The sequence below is a fragment of the Apus apus genome, chromosome 4 (genome assembly GCF_020740795.1).
Source record: "Apus apus isolate bApuApu2 chromosome 4, bApuApu2.pri.cur, whole genome shotgun sequence".
Lineage (NCBI taxonomy): Eukaryota > Metazoa > Chordata > Aves > Apodiformes > Apodidae > Apus > Apus apus.
Genome location: NC_067285.1, coordinates 58,198,286 through 58,220,915, shown reverse-complemented (window position 1 = coordinate 58,220,915; position 22,630 = coordinate 58,198,286). Strand labels below are relative to the sequence as shown.

At 36.0% G+C, this 22,630-nt stretch overlaps 1 protein-coding gene across 3 annotated transcripts in view; it reads left to right on the top strand.

Annotated features, from left to right (window-relative positions):
- LRBA (LPS responsive beige-like anchor protein) overlaps positions 1-22,630 on the top strand; it is a 406,974-nt gene that overhangs the window by 327,402 nt on the left and 56,942 nt on the right. For all 3 annotated transcript variants that reach the window (XM_051619696.1, XM_051619697.1, XM_051619695.1), the window contains exon 47: positions 20,724-20,891. In XM_051619696.1, the coding sequence (XP_051475656.1) occupies positions 20,724-20,891 (168 nt within the window). The remainder of the gene's footprint in view (positions 1-20,723; positions 20,892-22,630) is intronic.

The window sequence follows — 22,630 nt, the reverse complement described above, 5'->3', positions numbered from 1 at the left end:
TGTGTAAGAAGTAAACTCGGTTTGATTAGTACAGCATGAGAAATAAATCAACTTGCCGGTGAATATTTACAGCACTTGTGTTGATGCGTGCTGGTACAGAAAGAATAAGTGGTTGTTACTCCTGTAGGAGTGAGGTTTGGGTCCCAGGGAAGCTGCTGAGCACCCAGCCTTTCGGCAGCAGGTTTGGCCATTTTTAGTGCTCCTCCAGACATTGTGGAGGATAATCAAAACAGTGGTGGCATGTAATTTACTCAAAGGCATTTCATTATTTAGATGGCTGTGGAATGACCAAATCCAACTGGTATGCAGGTGGTGATCTGGTAGTTTGGAAGCAGATGCAGTTTTATAATGCAGGTTTCAGTTCATATACTGGAATGACTTAAAACAGCTATATTTTTTTTCCTAGCAAGCTATAAATGAGTCCTTGGTTTGCAGTTGTATTCAATTATTTTAAACCTATTTACAATGTATTCTATTGTAAAGTTCTGACCTTTGATCTCCAGAATGGGTGCATGTCTTTTGTGGGAAGCAGGAAGTCTTGGGGCAAGTGACACTTGCAGCGCAGTTTATTTTACTTAGACTTTGATTCTCCCCCTCCCCCCTGTTTCTAGAACTGAAGACAAATTTCTGTTTCTATTGGATTATAAACAGGTTCTGGATAGCTTCAGCTGCTGCATAGTGCAGTGATATTTTAATTTGCTGGGTAGACATGTTTACTGTGTACTGTGTAGTTTATGAGTGTTGCCATAAATGAGGTAATCTTGCATCTTGGTTTCCATGTGTGAAACATTACATGAGCTAACGCAGCTGCACCACTGCTTGCTGGATATTAGGAGACTTTATTTGGACATAAAGTTTATACTGAACTACTTTAAATATTTGTGCTGAAACTGGTAGTGCTGCTTTTTAAATGTGTTTTATATGACACTGGTGGATGGCAAATTTCACAAAGCAATGTATGAATGTGTAGCGGATTTCTGCTTTGTGCTTCATTGTTCTCCATAATGGACTTTCCAGAGCGAAATAAAATTAATGACAAAATTTTTAATTTATGTTCAGTTAGTGTTACAGGGACTGCTTCATATTAAGCATACATAGGAACGGTAGCTTCCTAGCGTACTGCAGCAGTCCTAGAAACATTCATGTTCTCTCCAAAATCTGGCTTTGGAATTTGAAATGGCACATGTGGTTTGTGAGAATACAGACAGAAAGCTGATTTCTGCTCAGTGTTTGAAGGAATATATAGATTTATATGTAGTTTAGTTTTACCTGCCAAAATCCCTGAATCATCCTGGTCTTTAAAAGTCTGTGATTTTAGCATCTATAGCTGTACTCTTTTTACTTAATTTAAAATATTGCATATTTTCAGTTGTGTAACTAGTTAAGAAGGTGAAAGCTGTACTACACAGTAAGCTATGAAGTATGTCAGTGTATTTTGCTAACTCAGATATTAACACTTGCATGGAATTTGTTGCGTTTAACTTAATTTACATTCATTTTTAGAAGTCAGAACAATGTACGTCTGTATAAAGTAAATTTAAAAAGACTAAAATTATTTTGTATTATTAATTATTTAAAAGTAAGTATGAAAGAAACAGGTATATATATATATATTTATAAGCTACGTCAAAAGGGCCTCCTGATGCTGACTATGTTATCCAGTGTTATCTCATACTTTTCTCAAAATAGATTTGGAAATTATTGTTAGAACTTCTTTTTAAGGTAACATCTGTTTTATTATGAAAGTTCAACTTTAAGTACTTACCTGGAAAAAGTAACCACTTATTCAATGAGCAGCGAGATTGCTGAAACCTGGTTTCCTACGTGTGTGTCCTTTGCTACTTACCCATAATTCCTTAGCAGTAACTTCAGATTCTCCCAAAAATTCCTTATGACACTGCAACAGGAGAAGCACCACAGCTTTTGGTGGCTGCCAGTGAACTGTACAGGGTACGTGTGCTGCCTCACCGGGTACAACCAAATAGATATTAAGGATGCATATACTGCCTGGTTTTCCCTGGGTGGGAAGTATCTGTTCCTCCCTCTTGCCCGTGTCTGATCATGGGTTTTCTGAAAAGCTGTATAAATGGAATTATCTTTGAGACTTCTATCCATCTTTAAAATCTGCTTGAAATAAGCCAGAATTTTCCATGTGAGTATAGGAGAAATGGAGAAATAGATTAACTGACAAGGAACTCGGAACCTAAGACTTATTTCCTTAGGGAACAGAGTTAAAAATAAATTCTGAATTCAGTATTTTAAGTCCTTACGGTTCCTACATAAGCTGAAGTCAGTTCACAGGCTTTAAACCAAGATATCATTCTCAGGAGTTTGTACCAATACTTGAATCTTCCTTTGTTTGTTTGTTGTTGGGTTGTTTTGGATTATTTTTTTTAATTTGGTGTGTTGTTGTTTTGTTGGTTTTTTTACTTTGATATTATGGATATTTTTGTCTGTAAATTATACTTTAGTTTCTTACAGTGATTTTGTTCCTTACTTCTACCAGTTATTACTGTGTGTCTTAACAGAGGGATGTGGAGTTATTTTGTGCAGTTAGGGCAAAAAAAATTACTGTATGGCATATTGGTTTTGTTTTGCCAAAGTCCAAACTTCCAAATTTTCTAAAGGTTGAGGTTTAGGTATTAAAAAAGGAGAGGTTTGCTATAGGTATGGAATTAATGAAGTCTTTGTAATAGAAACAAGTTTTTGAATTCTAACTGTTGGTAATATTTCCATTTAATACCCCTGTGTGTGCTGAAATTAACGTAAGGCTTAATGTAAACTTAGTTGCTTGTTTTCATATTTTTATTAATTATGTGCTTTTTACTAGGTGTATTAAACAGTTTATTGCCCTTGAGTGGTCCAGCAGCTGTAAGGCCTTTGAAAATATTCTTTAGTACACATCTCACTCAATATAACGTGAACCCCCCACTGTTTTATGTAGAAGGACCTTTGGGTTATATAGTGAAGTTAGTCTACAATTCTTTTTTACATGTAGTTTCCAGTAAACCCTTTCTTCAAGGTTTTCCATTTTTAATCTCCATTAAACCAGGCTTTTTCACTTTAAATTTTGCTGTAGTTTGTGTTTTCCTTAAGCTGTTGCTCTTGAAATTGTTGGTTTGCAGGAGTCTATAAATTGTAATCATTTATTAGTTTCTAAAGCAATTTTCTAATTCTGTGGATAAAAGGTTGAAAATACAAACTCTGAAGGCTCAAATCTTCCTAGGCAAATGAAAATGACGTCATATTTTGAGGTCCAAAATTTCTGATAATGATTTTTAACTCTTAACTCTTCCATAACTGGGAAGAATGAATTGTGGCTTTGGGGGCTGACAGTGTAGCCCTTCCCTTCCTTCTCCTGGCTTCCCAGTGCAAACTTACTGAAGATCTCTGTCTTTTCTTCCTCCCTCTTCCCTGCTCCCTAGATCGCAGTTACTGTTCAGGCAGGATTTTTGCCTGACAGAGGATATCACATTGTGCTGGATTTATGTGCTTAGGCAGCCATAGTGGCTTTCTGTTCCTGGTAATTCTGAAAATACCTTGTCTTTGTCCTGCTGGAAGGCTTTTTGCTATGTGTTTTTGTATTGCCCACATAAGTTTTTTGCAGAACTAAATACTAAGTATTAAACTGTAATGTTATTATCTAGTGGCAATAAAATGACTGGAAAACAAGCACTGAAACACAAGGCAGCTTATGAAGTTTCTGTCCATACTGAGTCACAAGCTTTTAAGGAATCTTTTTTCTACAAGCACCTTTATTTTTCGTTTTGTGCATAGAATGTGATACTGAATTTCTTACATATATCTTCTGCTCAGGACCAGTAAGATAATTGCAATACTTCAAAAAACACATCCAAACAAACAAAATCAAAATAAAACAAAAAAATCCAACCAAAGACAAACACAATTTGATTTAAAGAACTGTTTACATTTTAGTATTTCTAAATTCCTAAATTTCCTGTCCAGGAAAATATTTTATCAATATCTTAACTTCTAGTTTTGGGGCAGAAACAGATGTAAATGCCAATTTTAATTGCATTATGTCTTGCTAATAATTATTTTTCCCACATACCCACTTTCGTTTTTGCAGGAAAAAGTTTTTATTATCTTCCTCTATATGTGTGTCTGTATACACTGAGCTGAACGTTTTCTCCGAAAATTTTTAGTATTGCCAATAACGATACACTAAAAATTTCATTTCAGCCCACAACAATAGGGCTTTTCATACATAATTTGAGGGATAAATCAGTAATTATGCATTTAATTGGCTAATAAATCATAGCACATTTCCCTTATTTTCTGTAGTGCTATAATAAATCTTTATAATGTGGCTTGGTGTATTTTTGTAAAAAAGAAAAACTAAATGGCTTGTTTAGTGTATGTACAGTGCATGAGTGACATAAATATGTAAAGCCTCCTATGGTGTTTACTATGTTATATGAGAAGTTCCTGTGATAGGATGCTTAGGGATTTTATGAATGTACATTTTAAAGGAGGTATTGAAGTTTTAGATTTTTACACTGTATCTGGTATGTGCTTTGTGTGTAAATAACAAGTGGAGAGCTTGCTCAAGTTAAATCAACTTCACCAAAAAACCCACAAAATAGATTTTCTTAAATATATGCATTTCTGATTCTGATTGTTATACCATAAATTCTCAGATTTTTATCATTAATTGTTATTTTTCTAAGTGGCTATTCAGTTGTGTTCTGTTTTTTTAAAAAAAATTTTGAACAGGGGATTTATTTAAATGCTTTAAAAGTTGAGAAAGGTTTTGGGTAGCAGGTAGCCTGTCCTTTCCATTAACACTTCAGATTATGATACTTCAGAATTTCCAGTTTTCGTTTCCTTATGAGTTAAGGTGTTTAGGGTCATTTGATATGTTTGCTCTCATTTAGAGGTTGAAATAAAAAAAAAAAAAAATCATCATTAAAATAACATTAACATTGCCACAATTAAGTTATGAATACAGACCAGGTTAGTTACAAAAGAATGAAATGTAGAAATAGACAAACCTTGTTTTAAGTCACTTCTTGCCCATGGAAAGGCACTGGCCATTTTATTGTTTGCATGTAAGGAAACTGGAGAATATGGTTGTTCCAGTAAAAATTGGGATTAACGTAACTGATTTACAGGAACTTAAAGCATGTAATACTTTAAATTATATACCTAGCAAATTCTGTCATCTCAGTGGCAAGGCTGTTACATAAAGCCACTGAAAGTTTTCCTTTATAAGCTTTCAGGAACAGTTAAGCAGCGTTTCAAGACTGCTCCATGTATTTACCTGTTTGAAAACCAAATATAACCGGATTTTTATCTTTTGCAAGAAGAGGAATACTAAATATAGTTTACAGTTAATCCGGCCCACCACCCTGTATGCTTTTATTTCTTATGTCCAAACGATTTGGGATAGTGCATGTTATTCTCCAGCTGATTGTATGCATTAGGACAAGTGGTGAATCCTGACTTTGTATAAAAGATATCTGAGTAAGATGGAATTTTTCTCTGTGTGTATTTCAGTGCCACCTGATCCCTGGCATAGATTCTAAGTATTGCTATAATAGATATTTCTTTTGAGAGTGTAAGGAGAGGGTTTTTTTTATCTAAAACGTTACTGTGAATTATTTTACAAAGCAATTTACAACATTTTCGAGGTGGAGTGAAAATATCAAGATTTATATTAATATAGAAAAAAATTTCCAAACAGATTTTAGCATGTGTGCATGGAAGCTAAGAGAATAGTACAACACTATTATTACAGTTAATTTTAAAATATTCACCTTGATGGTGGTTGCTTAAGCGTCCACTACTCTGGTGTATTGTTTGGTATGTTCACTCGAATTCACGGACATTCTCGGGGGGGGGAAAACGTATTTAGAGAACTGAGGATACTGTAAGCTGAGTGATTAACAAATGGTTGCTAGCATTACTTTTATAAGCTTTTGGACTATTCTGCATTAACGGTGATGTACTCAATGAGCACCACTTGTAATCCAGGCCACTCCCTGAATTACATGGAGCGATAACTCATAATAGGACCAGTCAGAAAAGTTAATTTTACTTTAGATTGTTTTGTAGTAGACCAGTATACCCTATCTGGTCCTTGTGTGGCAAGAATTCTCTTGTCAGTTTATCACAGAAAAGAAACATTTTTCAAATGAGACTCTTTATTTGCCATCACCCCAGGTATTTTTTGTAACAAAAATGACGTAGAGAATTGACTAAGAAAAAGTTCTTTCCAAAAAGAACTAGGTATTTTTACTTTGATTCTCAGTTTTCTTAATAGTTTAGTTCAAACCCCATGGCAGTTGGAGGGCAGACATGTAACCAAATCTGGAATTGAAACCCAAACATTTGATAAACAAAATGGAAGCTTTCTGAACCTTCTTCAATGAAAGTGTAAGGAAAAACAATCGCCCCCCATTCAGTTATCACATACATCATCATGGACATGTATGTGGCTTCAGTAATTTATGAGTGTAGGGCAAAAATAGATATTTCTGTTCAGAAATACAGCCCACCACAGTCATGTGTAACAAAGCCACATAATTCTCCTAATGAACAGTTTGATGAATAACTGTTTTCCATTTGTCCATTATACCAGTCCTGAAATTGTCCCATCACTGCCAGTTTATTTTCTGTGGGCACAATATATGGTGTTATGTTTTGTTACAATGCAATGGAAATGTGAGGAAAGATGGAGTCAATCGTTAAGATACACATTTTCAGTAAAGATCGGATCTGTTCTTTGATTAGTAAGACTGCAGTAACATTTGTACATAGTATACTCTTACATTTTGACTGTATTTCTGATTCCTTTTCTTCATTTGTGAGCTAGAAGTTTCTGGCAAAGCTGAGTGTACAATAAGAATAGAAACTACACTGCAAGGATGGGTCCCTCAGAGAGGGGGACAGAGGAGCAAATGATTTAATGCAATAATGATTTTAGCTATACACAGGCATCCCTTTTTTGTCTCGATTTGTTAAATTACCTGACGTCTGCATGTGTAATTTAAACAAAATTTTTGTCTCTACTCTTTTTTCCTTTTGAGCTATCTTCTCAAGGAGAAGGATGATAAATGGAAACATAAACATAGCATGAGAATGTGAACTAGTTCCCAAACATTTCAGTGGTTTTTATAAACAACTGGTCATTGTTACCTTTTGCTGGATTACAGTTTCCTTTAGAAGACAGTGCTCTTCAGCTGCATTACAAAGTTGATTCTAAATGTTTTTGCATAGTTGCTTAAAGGCTTTAATGTTTAAATAATGGTTATGTAATTATACATAGTTTAAACAATTAGCTTTTAAGTCTAGCAATAAGCCCACATTTTATACACATACTACAAAAAATGATAATGAAACTGCATTTTAAAGATATGAACTGACCTTAGAGTGAGTCACCATAGTTTAGGGACATTTCTTTCAATTTTAAAATTTGATTTTTAACATGCCCATTTTAATTTTGAACATGAATAGCCATACCCACCATTCTCCTTAGTCTCCCTGTGAGCATAGACATGGTCAGCAGGTAATTTTTCTCCTTCTGAACCCCCTTTTCAGCATTGCGTGCCCTCTTCTCTATGGTAGGAAGTGCCAGCTTGCATCTCGCTGGCCTGTGAAGGCACAAAGGGATGTCTGAGGCTTGAACAGGAGAGCTTTGGAGGGGCAGGATTAACATCATAGTGTTAGTTGTCTCTAAGCCATCGCGGCAGCTGTTGATTTATGTTTTGAAACAAATAAAAATAACAACTGACACAGTAAATTAAGATACTGCTTAGTATTTTAGCTTTTAACAGGTCTCATAATATTTTAGGTCCATTATTTTTGTCTCTGTTATTATTTGATTGCTTTTTAAAATAACATAGAATTGCATTTTTAATCTTCTTGAACTAAATTCATAAAGTGCTTATATTAGGACGTTTTTAGATGTTTAATACAGTAGCAGAAAGTCTAAGGATAAAAAAAAATAAATCTCTCTTTAAAAGTTAAATGCATTTTATCCATTTTATAGGAGCATTTCAGAAATTGTATTTTATACCCATAGTACATTTCAATTTTAGATACTGTACGTATTTAACGACTTTCTAATATACACAATTTTTGTTTCATTGTCAAAACATTTAATTATATCATGTCTTGAAGGTGTAAAGCTGTCAAATAAATCAGTCTCAGTATAAACATTTGGTGAACTGCTTTTGCTACCATACTGTAGTTGTTACTGGGCAGTTAGTGGAACTTTTTTAAAGCATTTACTCAGCAGGTACAGGACAACACTGGTACAATGAATTGCTGATTGCTTGTAAAACAGCAGGTAGTAATGCCCTCACTCTTTGTAATTCTGCTTTGTAAAATAAAGTGGCAAGATTGCGTGGCAGAGAAAGCCAATGTGCAGCCAATAGGTTTCCTGCCTAAGGGCTGCTGGAGATTGCCAATCCTATTTCCAAAAAGGTGTAAAATTGTTGCTGTTTTCCATCGCTCAAAAAATGAAGTTCCCACCGCTAGAGGGAACGAACCTCGTTCACGCTTTGGAACGCTTGGCAACGTGGGCATGCAAAATAGAAAATGCAGAGGCTGGCTTTCTCTATGAAGGCCTAAAAAACAAACCAAACCACCAAACAAAACAACGAACGAACAACTTGCAGGTGTCTTTCAAATGTTTAAACTAGCTACGAAAAGAGAAAACTCTTTTTTTAACAATATTTTGTTCTGGTGTTAATGCAAACGACAGGCTCCCCAAAGTGGGGTTTGGATGAAGTAAATTAGTTCTACTTTGAAGCTTTTCTTTTCCCCCCCTTTCAGAATGAATGGGGAGGCCCTTGAATGAAAGCTGCTTTTCATTAGTGCCACCGCATACCTATTTGAAAGGAAGAGCTCTTTTAGCACTTACAAACACTGGAGTAAAGGAAAGCTTCCTTTTGCTACCAGAAGACCCTCGGCTAAACAGCTCCTAGCTTCTCTTTCCAGTCAGGTGGTTTCCAATCAGAGTTAATTACTCCAGTCATTTATTCTAATCACCCTCCTCGTATGGCCAGCAGCACTCTGTCACGAGGTGGCATCGTTTGAAGCCAGTTAGGTTTGAAAGCCACTGCAGGGTACTTGAGGCTCATTAGCGCGGCCCCTCCATGCCTGGCTCGGGAAATGCTCCCTGATTAAGTCCCCGTGCCCCGCCGCCCCTCCCCCGCCCGTTAACCCTTGCCGCGCCGCTGGCCTTTTGCTCGCGCAGCCCGAGCCGGGCAGCTCCGCTGCGCCCGGGGATCGCCTCCTGCTTCGGGAACGCAAGTGCTTTGCAGGAACGGCGCCTTTTTTTTTTTTGCCTCACAAGGTCTGCCTGGCTACGGCAGCGGTTGCTGCTGCCTGCTCCGGGTGCCGGCACCCACGTCCCCCCGCGGCTCGGGGCGAATCGGGGCCCCGCGGCGGTGCCGCCCACCCGGGGCCACCCGGAGCTCCCCATTCGACGGGAGGGTTCGGCCGGCCCCGGGTCGGTGGCTCCGGATCGAGCCCATGGCAAGAGCGTGCTGCGCCTTTTTTTTTTAATTATTATTTTAAATTTCCTTTCCAAAGCCTACGCAAAGGGTTCTTTGCTATTTCGCGTATACCTGGCGTGAAAAAAACAACAAAGCAAACAAAACAACCCCACAACCCTGAAAAAACCAGCAGCTTGACCTGTAAAGTGAAGGGTAGAGCTGAAATTACAGACTTAGCAAGCTCAAAACAGTGGACATTTCCCTTCTGCTCTGCCCGATAGGTGAGCGTCAGGATTAGGCGGCAGAGATTGGATTAGGTGCCCAAATCGCTTGTGGTGGCTGCTCTGTTGTGTGATGTGATGGTGAGAAGCTGTGGGACCGGCAGCTTCCCTGCTGAGATCGGTCCGGTATGGTTCTGAGCAACCCTGACTGTGAGACAAGGACTTGATGGTGTCCTTGTGCTCATCGTACCCTGGGTAGGAAAGTTCATACGCCACAGGGATGGGATTTTATTTTTAAAAATTAATCTATTAGTGTTACCCCCAGTCTGACTAGGTAGTTTTAATAGAATGTTATTTGATTAAAGTCTTGTCGCTAGGTTGTTGCTACTTAAAAATATCGTGTAACTTTGTGTTGGGCTTTGAGTTTTTAAATTATTTTTTTAAAAAAACGTGTTCTTTTTCCATACTGGGAAGTAATGTTATAGATAGTTGCTTGCTTGTTTGAACTGTAAAGAGCAAGAGCTGTCTCTGGGAATTCAGCCTCTGAATGAAATGGGGTTTTTGAAAGATAGGAGTTAAGTACTGTTTTTTTGCAGTATATTTTTATTTTGTTTCTAAATGTTGGGTCTTTTTAGACCATCTTCTATGAAGAAAAATGTATTTTTGATACAAGGGAAAATTCTGGGGTTTTCTAATATCTTATTTAGCATTTGAGATATTGAGGTGGTCGAGCGAATACAGAGGAGACCAATGAAACTGGTGAAGGGCCTAGAGAATAAATCTTTTGAAGAACGCTTGAAGGGGAGATCTCATCAGTCTCTACAACTATCTGAAAGGTCATTGTAGAGAGGTTGGTGCTGGTCTCTTCTCACAGGTAATTAGCGACAGAACAAGAGGGAATGGCTTCAAGCTGCTACATGAGTGGTTTAGACTGGACATTAGGAACATTTTTTTCACAGAAAGAGTGGTTAGACACTGGAATAGGCTGCCCAAGGAGGTGGTTGAGTCACCATCCCTGGATGTGTTTAAGGGTCCTTTGGATGTGGTGTTGGTGGATATGGTTTAGGGGAGAACTTTGTAGAGTAGGGATGATGGTTGGACTTGGTGATCCCAGGGGTCTTTTCCAACCTGAATAGTTGTCTGATTCTGTGATGTAGTTGGAAAAAAAGAATTCATTAAAATGTTAATAACCGACCACATGCTTTTTCAGTATATAACCTCCGAATGTTAATAGTATTCATCTCCTATGTCCTTCCCACCAACACGGTTCATGGCAGAGTAATATAGGGGTTACGAAAAGTTTGCTCTCAACTGGCTACAGAATGTCTGCTGCACTTGGAGGTGTTTATGCCTTGATTTCCTGAGCATGCCCAATATATGACTGTGTTCCTGTGTACAGCTGTCATAGTGGAATTTTGAAGCTATTTAGGTGAAATAAGGGAATAAAATCTAGAAGAAATTAAACTTTATATAGGAAAGCATTATGAGCAAAACTAGTTGGAACTCAGCATGCAATGCATGATGAAATTAAAAAACAGATTTTGCATTTTCTAAGGATGGACATTTTAAGAAGTAATTTACAAATGCAATCCATTTTCAGTTTTATTTCTTTCAAGCATTGAAACCAGCTCCCAAGAACCAGAACTCCTAGTTCTGTTATAAATTCCAGCACTAGTAAAACTGCTCCCAGGGAGTGGGAGACAGGCCAGGGGATCCACTGGGACAGGGCATGACACACTGTCAAGACTGGGGCAGTGTCCTCCTTAATGAGGAGGCTGTGGAAATTCTAGTCCTAGAGTATTTGATAGAAAGTGAACCACCCTCAGCACCAGTTCTTCTGGATCCAGACTTCCTGGTAGCTTGCTTAGCAAATATGTCAGAACAAGATGTTAAATGAGAACCTTCTGTGTTTGGGCAGGCTTGCAAAAAACATTTCATTTGCCAAATAGTATCTTTGATACATCTGATCTTTTTTTTTTTTTTTTCTTAAATGCTGAGTGTAGAAGCTGATAATGTCGTTGATGCACAAATTCTCCCTTTCTTAGTAATTGCTGAAGTCAAACAATGTTTCTCCTTTGTCATCGCAGTTAAATGCCAACTTTAAAGAGTCTGATGTCCTTGCCAAACATACCTTGTATTGTTATCCTAATCACTCTGAATGTCTTTATAAAAGATCAGGACTTCACTGTTCATAATCACTGCAAGAAAATAAATCCCATGCTCATCTGTGTGTGTTAGCCCCAGAGTGAGTTACACGTTTGTGCCACGTGATGATATAGTGCTGTTTCCTATTTTTGTGACTGATTTATTCAGATATGGTACCCTAACTGCCTTGTAAATCTTGTGTTCATTTCTACAAAAGTTCTCGAATGCTTCCTATTCTGTGAATTAGCAGTCACAAGCCAAATGACAAGATTGAAATGACTTGTCTGCCTGACTTGCATCTAAACTGTGTTTTAAATTTTAAATTCTTTGACCTCTTGTCACATCATTTCCTAATCTTAAACAAATTTTTTTAGAACATTTTTCCCCAGAATTGCCTTCAAAGACAAATGAGATTAGTCTCTACAGCTCTTCTAAGTTGTTTGCTTGTGCTATTGCAGTGGTTTGAAGACCATGTGTTTGCAACGATTTCTGTCTCCTCTTACATGCATACTAATAGTTGTTGATCATCACAGTTCTTGTGAATTGCATATACAACTGACACATCAAAGCACAGCATAAATGCTGCAAGCTGTTGAAGCAGAGTGCAAAAATAAAGCAACAGTTGATTTTTAGGGCTTACAGAGTAAATCGGAAGGAAGAAAGGTACAAGCATGAGATGAGATGTAAAATACATTTTAAAAACTCACTAGTTTCTCCCAATTTGAAGTGTATTGGGCTGTCATTAACCAGACAGTATGCATAGGATTAAACTTTAGTTGAGGATTTAATAGAATACTAGTACCTAGCCTAATACTTTTAATGAAAGCTGTTTCAAGTGTAGTTTTGTCTGTGTTCACATAAACCTTTTTTGCATTTTAATCAAGCAAGTTCAGTTAATGTTTCAAACATTTTCTAAAACTTAATGTCCTTCATTGCATTCACTGAGTTTCATCATTACAATTATGCTAGCTATGTATTAATTTAGTATAAGTTAACTAAAATACCACCACTTGTAAGTGTACTCGTAACACTTCATTGAATTTCAGAGTTTGGCCTGTTTCTAGCTTCAGTGAAAAAGCTTGCTCAACCTCACAAACAAACAAACTTTACAGGGTTTAAAGTTTTGTAGAGTGTGATTTGTACCTCTCTTAATGTGGAAGAGTCTGTAACATTTAAAGGTGAATCCCTGTTTACCATGATAAATGCCCTTTCGGAAGTGTGTAGTCTCTGACCTTTCAGTTTGTCTTTGGCTAGTATATGACATTGGGAAACAACTGTGATCACATTGACAAGGCTGAAGGAGATGCCAGGGAGAAGTCCCTTGGCTTGAAGTACGCAAGTTAGCTGAAGTATTAGAAGCAGTTTATGTGCATCAACCTTCTGAGAGGAAAGATATGTTAGCATGTCAGCATGGGATGCTAACATAATTGCACAGCTTCACTGCCAGCTCCATCAGTATACAACACTGCATTGTAAAATACATTTGTATCTTGTGGGATTTTGGTGTTTGGTGGCTTTTTTAAACACAAAACTTCATTTAAACTTATTTGACCGAGCCAACTGTCAGCTGTGTGGTTAACAGCCCACTTCCATGGATAATAGGTTCCAGATCCAGGCTGTCAGTCTCCATGCAAACAAGTGCTGGAGGAACTAGTAGAGGAACTGCTGGATTTCAGGGAGGAGGGAGCTTCCTCCCTCCTTTTGGTGCTGTGTGTGAGGATTTTCAAAAGGTATTTTCATTCACTGTCTTGGCCTCACGATGCTGCTTACTCTTCTGGAGGAGAGGATTCTCTTAACAGCATAGCAGACATTGTAAATGTGAGCAATGGGAGGCATGGGGGGAGGTGGAAATGGTGCAGAAATCAGCAACACCTCTTGGTGTTATAAATACTTTTAGCCATATTTGTAGTAGTAAATGGTTATGGTCTAACCAGTTGTGGTTATATTTTCTAGGTTTCTCCGGGGAAGGACAAATGCAAGCCACATACATCAGAATTATCACAGTTATGAATAATGATACCCATTTGTGTGATTTCACAACTGTAATTAATTATGGCTTTCATATATTATTTTTCATGTAGGGGAATTTAATAAAGTTCTCCTGATCATTTTTTGTTCCCATCACGATTCTTCTATATCTTTTCTACCTCTGGCTGAGAGGAGATCAGACAACTAGGAAGGGGTCATTCTCGGTATGGCTTTTGAAAAGCATCTTTTGGTTTATGGAGCCAGTTAGCTGACAGGTTTTGCCCACTTTTTTTTTTTTTTCAGTGGGGAAGTTAGTATTGTCACAACCGGGGCTGATGAAATATGTGAACAAGTGAGGTAAGCCAATATGTGAATGCTTAGTTTGTTAACTGTTGAGTAACAGTGTGCACACTCAAGGAAAAGGATATACCAAGTACACACACTATGGGCAAGTCAGCCGTTTTTCAGCCTGTGGCATTGTAACTGCACTGCTGTGGGACCCGTGTTAGTTTTATTTAAGCTGGTTTCAGTTTCTCTTAACTATAGTGTAATCTTTGAAAGTGTGTGTTTTGTTAAGTCTGGCTCCCAAACATCCTGACAGCCACATCTTGTGTCTTTTACTAACGGGTAACGTTGGAGATCCTGCAAGCCAGGATGCTTTACTTCACCTTTCTGAGTTGTTCTGCTCTGAAGGCAGAATGGAATTGCTCACAAAAGATAAACATCTTGATGTCTAAACTTAGATACTTAGCAACAAAATGCAACATTTGGTCTGTTATCTATATATTGTTCATGTTAAGTTGTAGCAGTTTTGCCTTAAAATGTTGCTCTCAAATTTGCAGATTATTGTGGAACTTTTTTTTTTTTTTTAAGGGTGAGCATTGTTCTTATGGACAGAGTAGCTAAGAACGCTCCAAGGCAAGTTTTCATATTCACCTAAATCTTTTATTCCTGGCACTTAATGATAGACATTTCAGTTGAGATTCAAGCCAAATTTCAAAGGAAATGTAGCTTTTATTTTATAAAATACATAACAGCTGTCTGACTCGTCCATTTAGACTACAAAATAGCAGTTACAAGTTGAATATAGAAATCACCAAAAGATGCGAAAGTGCTTGAGATTTTTAGCTAAACATGCTGTTAATTCACTCTTATTTTGGTAACTGTCGCATTAATTCAGGTAGGAGTTTGAGTCATTAGATTGAAAAACATTTTTCTTGAAGTGCTGCTTATGCAGAATACACCTTGCCACAAAATTGTTTCATTAAGTTACACCTTTACACAATTTTTCTCTTTTGTTATTACTTAGTGCCCTATTGTTAAATACAGAGAAGTAGAAGGAGCAGAGGAAGGGAAGTTTATCTTCCAGAGATCTCTTATGTCTGAGCTTCTTTTCAGATTGTTGATACCCTTTGTTCTACATGATCAGTCATCTTCAGTAAAGTATCTGAGTTAAATATTTTAATCAAGATTATATCTTCCAGAGGTGTTTTTTTGTTTTGTTTTGTGGGTTTTTTTTTTTCTGTTTTATCCTGATATTGGTAACTAAGTAGAGAAATAAAGTAAACTGCTAGCTTTGGTTTTAACAGTGACAAAGAATACATTGGCAGTGCTTTTCTGGAACAACCAAAAAAAGGAAGAATAAGATTGTTCTTCTAACATAAGCTGTGAAGTAATTGCTCACTTTCTGAAGTATTTAATATTTAAAACAAGTTGCAAAATACAGTAAATAAAACTATATGCATTTGCTTAGAACAGTTATTTAGCAAGTTAGAAAACTACCAATCGTGTAAACTGTTTTGATGCTTATTTTGTGCTTTTGAAATTTGTATTACCTACTGCAGAACTCAGTTTTCTCCTTAGTATGTCTGCTGTCCTCTTCCTCCTGATAACTTCAAGGCAAGCTTGAGTTCAATATCTTTCTAATAGCTGCTTATACGTTTTTTTTTTTTCCCCTCAGTGTCTACCCATGTGATCATATAGTGTTGCTGGTGAAAGTGTGTTTGGTGATTTACTTTTAAATAGTAGTAGTTACTGAGAAATCTCAAAAGATAAAGCCAGCACTTCAAGAGTTAATATGTTATTAGGAGGACAGGAAATCTGGCAACTATTGCAGAAACTAGACCTAATGGTGCACACAAACAATTTGTCAGTCTTGGTAAATGTGAATAGCTTTCCACAAAGTGGCTGCTTTTGCTTTGTTTGAACAGCCTAAACTTTTCCTTTTTGGACTTTCAATCTTAAAAGTGAAATGTGATCCACATATTGAATCAAAATAATTTAATTCAAAACATATTTTGATTGGAACAAGGTTGACATGGAAAGAAACTCTAGAATAATAATAAAAAAAAGTTGAAAGGACTTTCTATCATATATTTAGCAGGAAAATTTGAAACAGTTCTAATTAGGCTGAAAAAAACAGCCTTCTTCATTGTAACTTACAGAGGTCGTTTATCAATGTTAAGGCAGCATTACCAACTTGCGTCTGAAAGCCTGCACATGCAAACAGAATTCCAGTTGTTTGGTTTTGTTGTGTTTTATTTTTTTAATGTACATGCACACGCATACTTCCAAGCTAGCATACATACTTAGCTTAAAGTAGTTACTGATACTGCAGCTATGAGGGTGATTTTGTTGTGCTCAAGGATACTATTTTTCATGTGAAAATTGTGTTTTTGCTAAAAATGAGTGAAATCCTAATTCATGCTTTTTGGTTCATACACAAATATTTTTCAAATGGAATGCAAAAAAGAGACTCAATTATATCAAGTGTTTCAAAGGAAATTCCTTACTTCAAGGAGGAATTAAAATATTTATCCAATTAAAGGTAATAGGCAAGTATTTGTACTTGAGATTTTTAATTTCTTACTGACTGATGTAGTATATTCCTGAGGTTTTGGTGATGTGATTTTTTTTTTTTCTAATTTATTTTTCTTTTTTTTAAAAATTGAGTGAATAGGAAAGCTTATTCAGGTATGAGAAGCAGTTTTGGTTTATCATAAAAGTTTCTGCTTTCATTTTAACTATATAAAATGTATTTTGTATGGTTTGGACTTTTGTCTTCCAAATAAGAGCTTTATGCTGTGCTTCAAGATGGCTTTGCTTTTATCAGCATAAGAATAAGGCAAGCAAGTCTGTGGTCTATTTCTGAATAACTGGAGTGGTCTCTTTCGGAATAACTGGAGTATGAATAAATATCTATGCTGGTGAAAAGAAATACAGTTTATATTTTCATGTAATTGCAGCATTGGAACATCCCAATCTCAAGCACAGATTATATTCATTTTTAATAGACATAATTTCATATGCTAGATGGCAATACATAATCTCAACCAGCAATAAAAGTAGAAGGTAAAAACCAATGGCAGTCACTTAAAAAAAAATCTACAGTGTCTTTGTAAAGATTCAAGTCTTGATTCCAGAGGTATAATTTTTTTTTAAGTTTATAATAATAAATAGTTAGAGCATTTGTGTTGGAAAAAGGAACAAATCTTCCTAACCTGCTAGTTTTATGTTTTTGTCATTCTGGCCATATTTTAACAAATAATTTGTATCAATATTAGAGTGACATAAGTCCTTGATTGTGAGCAGGAAATTATTCTCTGTTCATACATTTTAGAAAACGGAGCATTAAAAAATGCACATGAAATAATGAATTGCAGAGTCATTTGTGAAGAAGCAGTTTTGATTGCATGTGTTTAGTGACATCAGATTGTGCATTTCAAAAATATTTATGAATAAACTGACTTTTTTTTTATAAGATTAAAGCTTCAATTTGTTGATGTGTCTGAAGTGTTTCTACCTTGGGAATGGAGAAATGAAAGTTACTAATAGGTGTTTGTGTTTGACATCTGTATACTGTACTTTTTAGCATATCTCAAGTGTTTTAGTCTCTGCCTAATAGATCTCATTAAAGAAACAGATATCAGCCCCAAGACAGTTTGTCAAAGTTAATATGAGTCCCTGTGGACAGAATTGACAATTTGTGTGTGGCTTCCTGTGACGGTCTTTTCATGGTCTTGTTTGATCCTTTAACAATTGGGCATTAGTCACTGATTTATTTTACAATAACTCAATAGGATTGAATGGTACTGTATTATGCTGGACATTTTAGAGGATTTTCTTGTTTTGCACATTTTCCTCAGAGCACACAGTAAACGATGTACTTGGTCTGTTGTGGGAGTGCTAACAATTGATTGGTTTGCTTTAAGAGCAGCATGGGAAGGATGTTAGTATCCCATCGCTGCATGCCATATTTAACTTGAGCCTTAATGAGCACTGGCTGTCCTTGATGCTTGAAGTAACCCTAAATGTTTACCATTTGATACCCTTGGTTTAGTTTTGCAAGAGATAAATGCTAACAATAACATTTTAAAAAAAAATATATATATATAAAAAAAACCAGAAACACCCCCCCCCCCCCCAACAACCAACCTTTTAAAAATTCGATAGTTATGCAAATCAAACTTTTTAACTTCTAAGATTTTTTTTTTTTTTCTAGGGAGCACCCATACCTAAATAGTGGCTATAAAGTGCATCACACATACTGGTACATTGTGTCGTTTTCCTTGAAAGTCTACTCTATTTTTCTAATCATTATTCAGACTGTTAACTATTGTTCCTCTATCGATTGTGTCATAGCATAAGTACTTGCCTCCAACCACGAGTTTAACAGTGAACCTGAAATGACAGGCAGGTTTCTTTAGGCTTTGAATTTGTGAGGTACGTTTGGTCTGTCCTTCAGGGTCCTGAGTATTGATGCTGATCATAGTCATGTTTCATGTAGCCCTTTTATTTGTGATTTGGCAAATGAGAAAGAAGGTGTGAAATGGCCTAATGTAGAAAAAAAAAAAAAATGAAAGAAAATTATCTATGTTTTAATCTGTGCAAATTAGAAGTGTAAAATAATTTTAAACTTGAAAAAGAGAAGTAAATTTAGGACGGCTCCCAGTCATTCCATGAAAAGGCAAGGAGTGTGGTTTAGTTTTGCTTTTTTAAGAAAAAGTCAGTTTTATGAATCTGTTTATCTGGGAAGCCTACAGAATAATATCTTTTAGCTATTATGTCCAAATGCTTTGTGAAGGTAAAATTACCAATTGCAAATCTAGTTTTTGAAGAAAAGGAAGATACTAACAACAATATAAAAAATCACAAGTTCTTAATGCTACTTTTCCTGACATTAAATAGTTATAATGATAACAGTAAGTATATTCTAGGGTTAATTTTTTTTTTTTTTAGCAGAATAGCAAGAAAATTAATTCCTATCATTGTCATTTGCTGAGCCCTGTAGAATTTTATGGCTGCACATTATAGTATTATGGACACTCATGAGACTCCTGACTGGTTTTATCTTATTAAACAATTTTGAAATCATTAATTTTTAATTGGCCTGCTTGTGGTTTTTTATAGTTTTAATTGTGTATCGGTGTCTAAATGTTGGGGCTTATTTTAATTTAAAAAGAAAAAAAGATGAAGGAAAAAACCTGTCTAAACATATACATTGTAAGGTATTTCCATATGATCATACAAATGGATACTATACTGTGTGGTAATTAATTTTAAAGGATGCTTTCAGCATTTCAGTAGCTGGGAATCCTAATAAAAATAATAATAAAAAAAAGAATGATAAAATGTTGAAGATATGTACAGGTCTTTTCTTGATTGAAAGTTCTAATTAAGTGAATCGAGGAAAATTAACTGAAATTAGCTGTCAGAAAGTCACATTTAAATGAGTGATGATCTGGTGTGGCAGTAAACATTAAATGATATAAATTGCCATTTAAGTGTATGGTTTAATGTTTGTCATGCATTAATATGACATGAGACTGCAGTGACAATCAAGCAGCTTGCTCTAATTTGAACATATTTAGGGCTTTTGTGTGGAGTGCACCACACAAATTAAGACAATTGCTGGTTTTATGTGTCAATTTAAATGTTGTGTTCAGGCATCGGTTAATGAAACAAACCCATCATTTTTGTGTGCAAATTGCAGAGTGATTTCCTTGGTTTCCAGATTAATTTTAACTTCCTCTGCTCAAAATTAGGGATTTCCTTTACAAGGAAAATGCCATTTGTTTCCTTAGATGAAAAGAATACCAGACTTTGTTAGGTTGTTTCATTTGGTCATTCAAATAAGAAATAATATTGAATCCTCTGTATAAAACAGAGGAAGCAAATCCTGCCTGATATTTCATCTAGAGGAATTAACTCTTTGCTGGCAATAATTTTTAAGTCATCTTTTAATTTATTGTGCAGTATCTAATAGTATTATGGAGAGATTAATTGTTGTTTGGATGCTTTTGTCTTGGGGATTCGGTTGTAGCTGGATAACATCTACAGAAAAGTGGCTTAATAATTCTGCATAGTACTATTTCTGTATAGGTTTGTATAAGAGACATATACAAGAAATTCATAAAAGTAGCAAGTTGATATTCCAGCATGTTAAACAATTCATACCCTAACATCCCTAGCTAGCTCAGTTTTCCCAAGTCTATCGATCTTTTCTCTGATGTCAGAATCGCATTATCATGCTGTAACTATGCACTGTGCAGGAAAGCACACAGAAAAACTATGCACACAGAAAAGCACAATTTCATCAGGAGAGTTAAAAAAAACCAAGCATAGCCCAGCTGTCCAGAAATGCTTTCCACTTACCTTTTTTTTTTTTCTTATTCCCACTATTATAGTTCAAAAGCAAAGTCTTCTGGTCTGCAGGGAGCAGGGCGTGAGATTGTGGGATCTATTGCGGGGCCTACCATTTTTTTATTTTCTTCTCTAGAACGTCTAAACTATTGTTACTAATCCTGTATTTAGACTGAGCAAGATCATTTTATATGCTATTAAAAAAATGCTTCTACTGCTACTAAATGATGACTATCTGGCAAACTCAAGTTTATATATTTTGTGTGTGTTTTTTTCACAGGCATTAGAAAGTGAGTTTGTTTCCTGCCAGCTTCACCAGTGGATTGATCTGATTTTTGGCTACAAACAGCAAGGGCCAGAGGCTGTTAGGTCCCTGAATGTGTTCTATTATTTGACATATGAAGGAGCTGTTAATTTAAGTTCAATAACGGATTCTGTATTGAGAGAGGTAAGTTTGTACTTTAGATATAGGAGAGGAAAATCTTTGTTAAACACTGCAGTGTTGAATGTGCGAAGACTCCACGTTGTTCAAGGTGAACGTTCAAATCTTTGTGTTCTCTCGTGGTTTGTCCAGGTGCCTGAACTAGTTGTCACAGCATGCAAAATTAAGAGGCAAAGCATGCAAGTTGTTCTTAAAGTTGGATTTGGCACAAACTGGATGCCAATATAAAAATAAACGCTTAATTGCTTCAGTTGCTGAGGGCAGTAATTTTGTTCACAGATGCTGGACAGTGACGAACCTGGATTTGGATTGCATTTTGAATTTGCTTTTACAGTTTTAAGAATTCTCTTGTACTGCAATCCTGTGTATGTAGTGCACATCAAACACCGTAGTTTTGTAACTTGTGCTGGTTTTATTTGGCTTGCTAAATAATTAATATTAACTTGTTCTGTATTTTTCACATGCAAAAGTAAATATTTAAACACTTGAAAGGTAAGTATTCTCACTCAGACTCAGCACAATTCAGAATAATCTGTTAGCTAAAGTATCCCCCAGGATGCTTTGGGCTTAAAGACTCCTCCCTCCTCCATCTGAACAGTGGGTTAAAGAAAAAAAAGGGACAATGTGAGGTAGGTGAAGAACACTGATTTTTCATTGGGTTTATGTCCTCTGTTCAGACAGTATGTTGGTATCAAGTATAGCTGCAAGTATTTTAATTACAGAATAAATATAACTGGTACTTTGTTTTAAAATATTCTGAGTCCCTGAGAACAAAGTAACATGTATGCTGTGAATGATTTTATCTAAAAGGTTGGCTAGGTGTATACCAAGAGTATATATGTGTGAACTGAATGAAAGCAAGAATGAAGACATTTCTGCATTCGAATACTAGGTTTGAAGTTCACCATAGAATTCTAGGCAAATCTTAATTGATCTTTAAATTAATTTATTGCTTGTTAAATGAAGGTTTGAGAAGTAAGTTATTATTATTTTAAACAGTACTATTTTCTCTGTGTGTGCTGGCAATCTGACTGTTTGGGTCACCTTGACAGCTTCTGTAGAGAAAGTCAAGGTAGCAACACTGTGCATTGTAGCTGGCTGGTGAGTACAGTGGAAAGATTTGGGGGCTGCGCAGGGCATGTAGGGGTACACAAGGACTGGCTTAGGTACCAAAACTGATGTCTGGAACTCATCATTACATGGATTGCCATCAGTCTGTTGACTGCATCTTGGTCCACTTTGAGGTAAAATGTAGATATTGCACATAAATACATTTAACTCTGAAAAAAGAGGTACTGGAACACTTGGCTTTCAAGAAAAAATGTATCATCTGGTTTTGAAACAGTTACTGACCCAAGGGAACTAGATGTTCACCCTGTCATGTTTTCATTTCATTGATAATGTTTGTCTGCTGTACACTGACAAGGAAATATTTGTCCCTTGTAAGAGTATTTATTAGACTCTTGAAGTGCTAGGTTTAAGTATGAGCTGAAAAATACACTGGGCACTGTGTGTAATTTGTTCTTAATTTTGGTATTAAATGAACCATAACAGAACCATCATTTATGAAAATAATAATTGAAGTAATACTGAACAGAATAGTGGTCTGCCACACATTTTTTTTGGTAGTTTTTAATCTTTTCTAGAACAATTCTATTATCAATTTAAAGGTGATCTGTTCTACTTGTGTCATAGCTGGAAAAAAGTAATTTAAGACCAGGGAAATTACAAACCTGTCTGGAAGC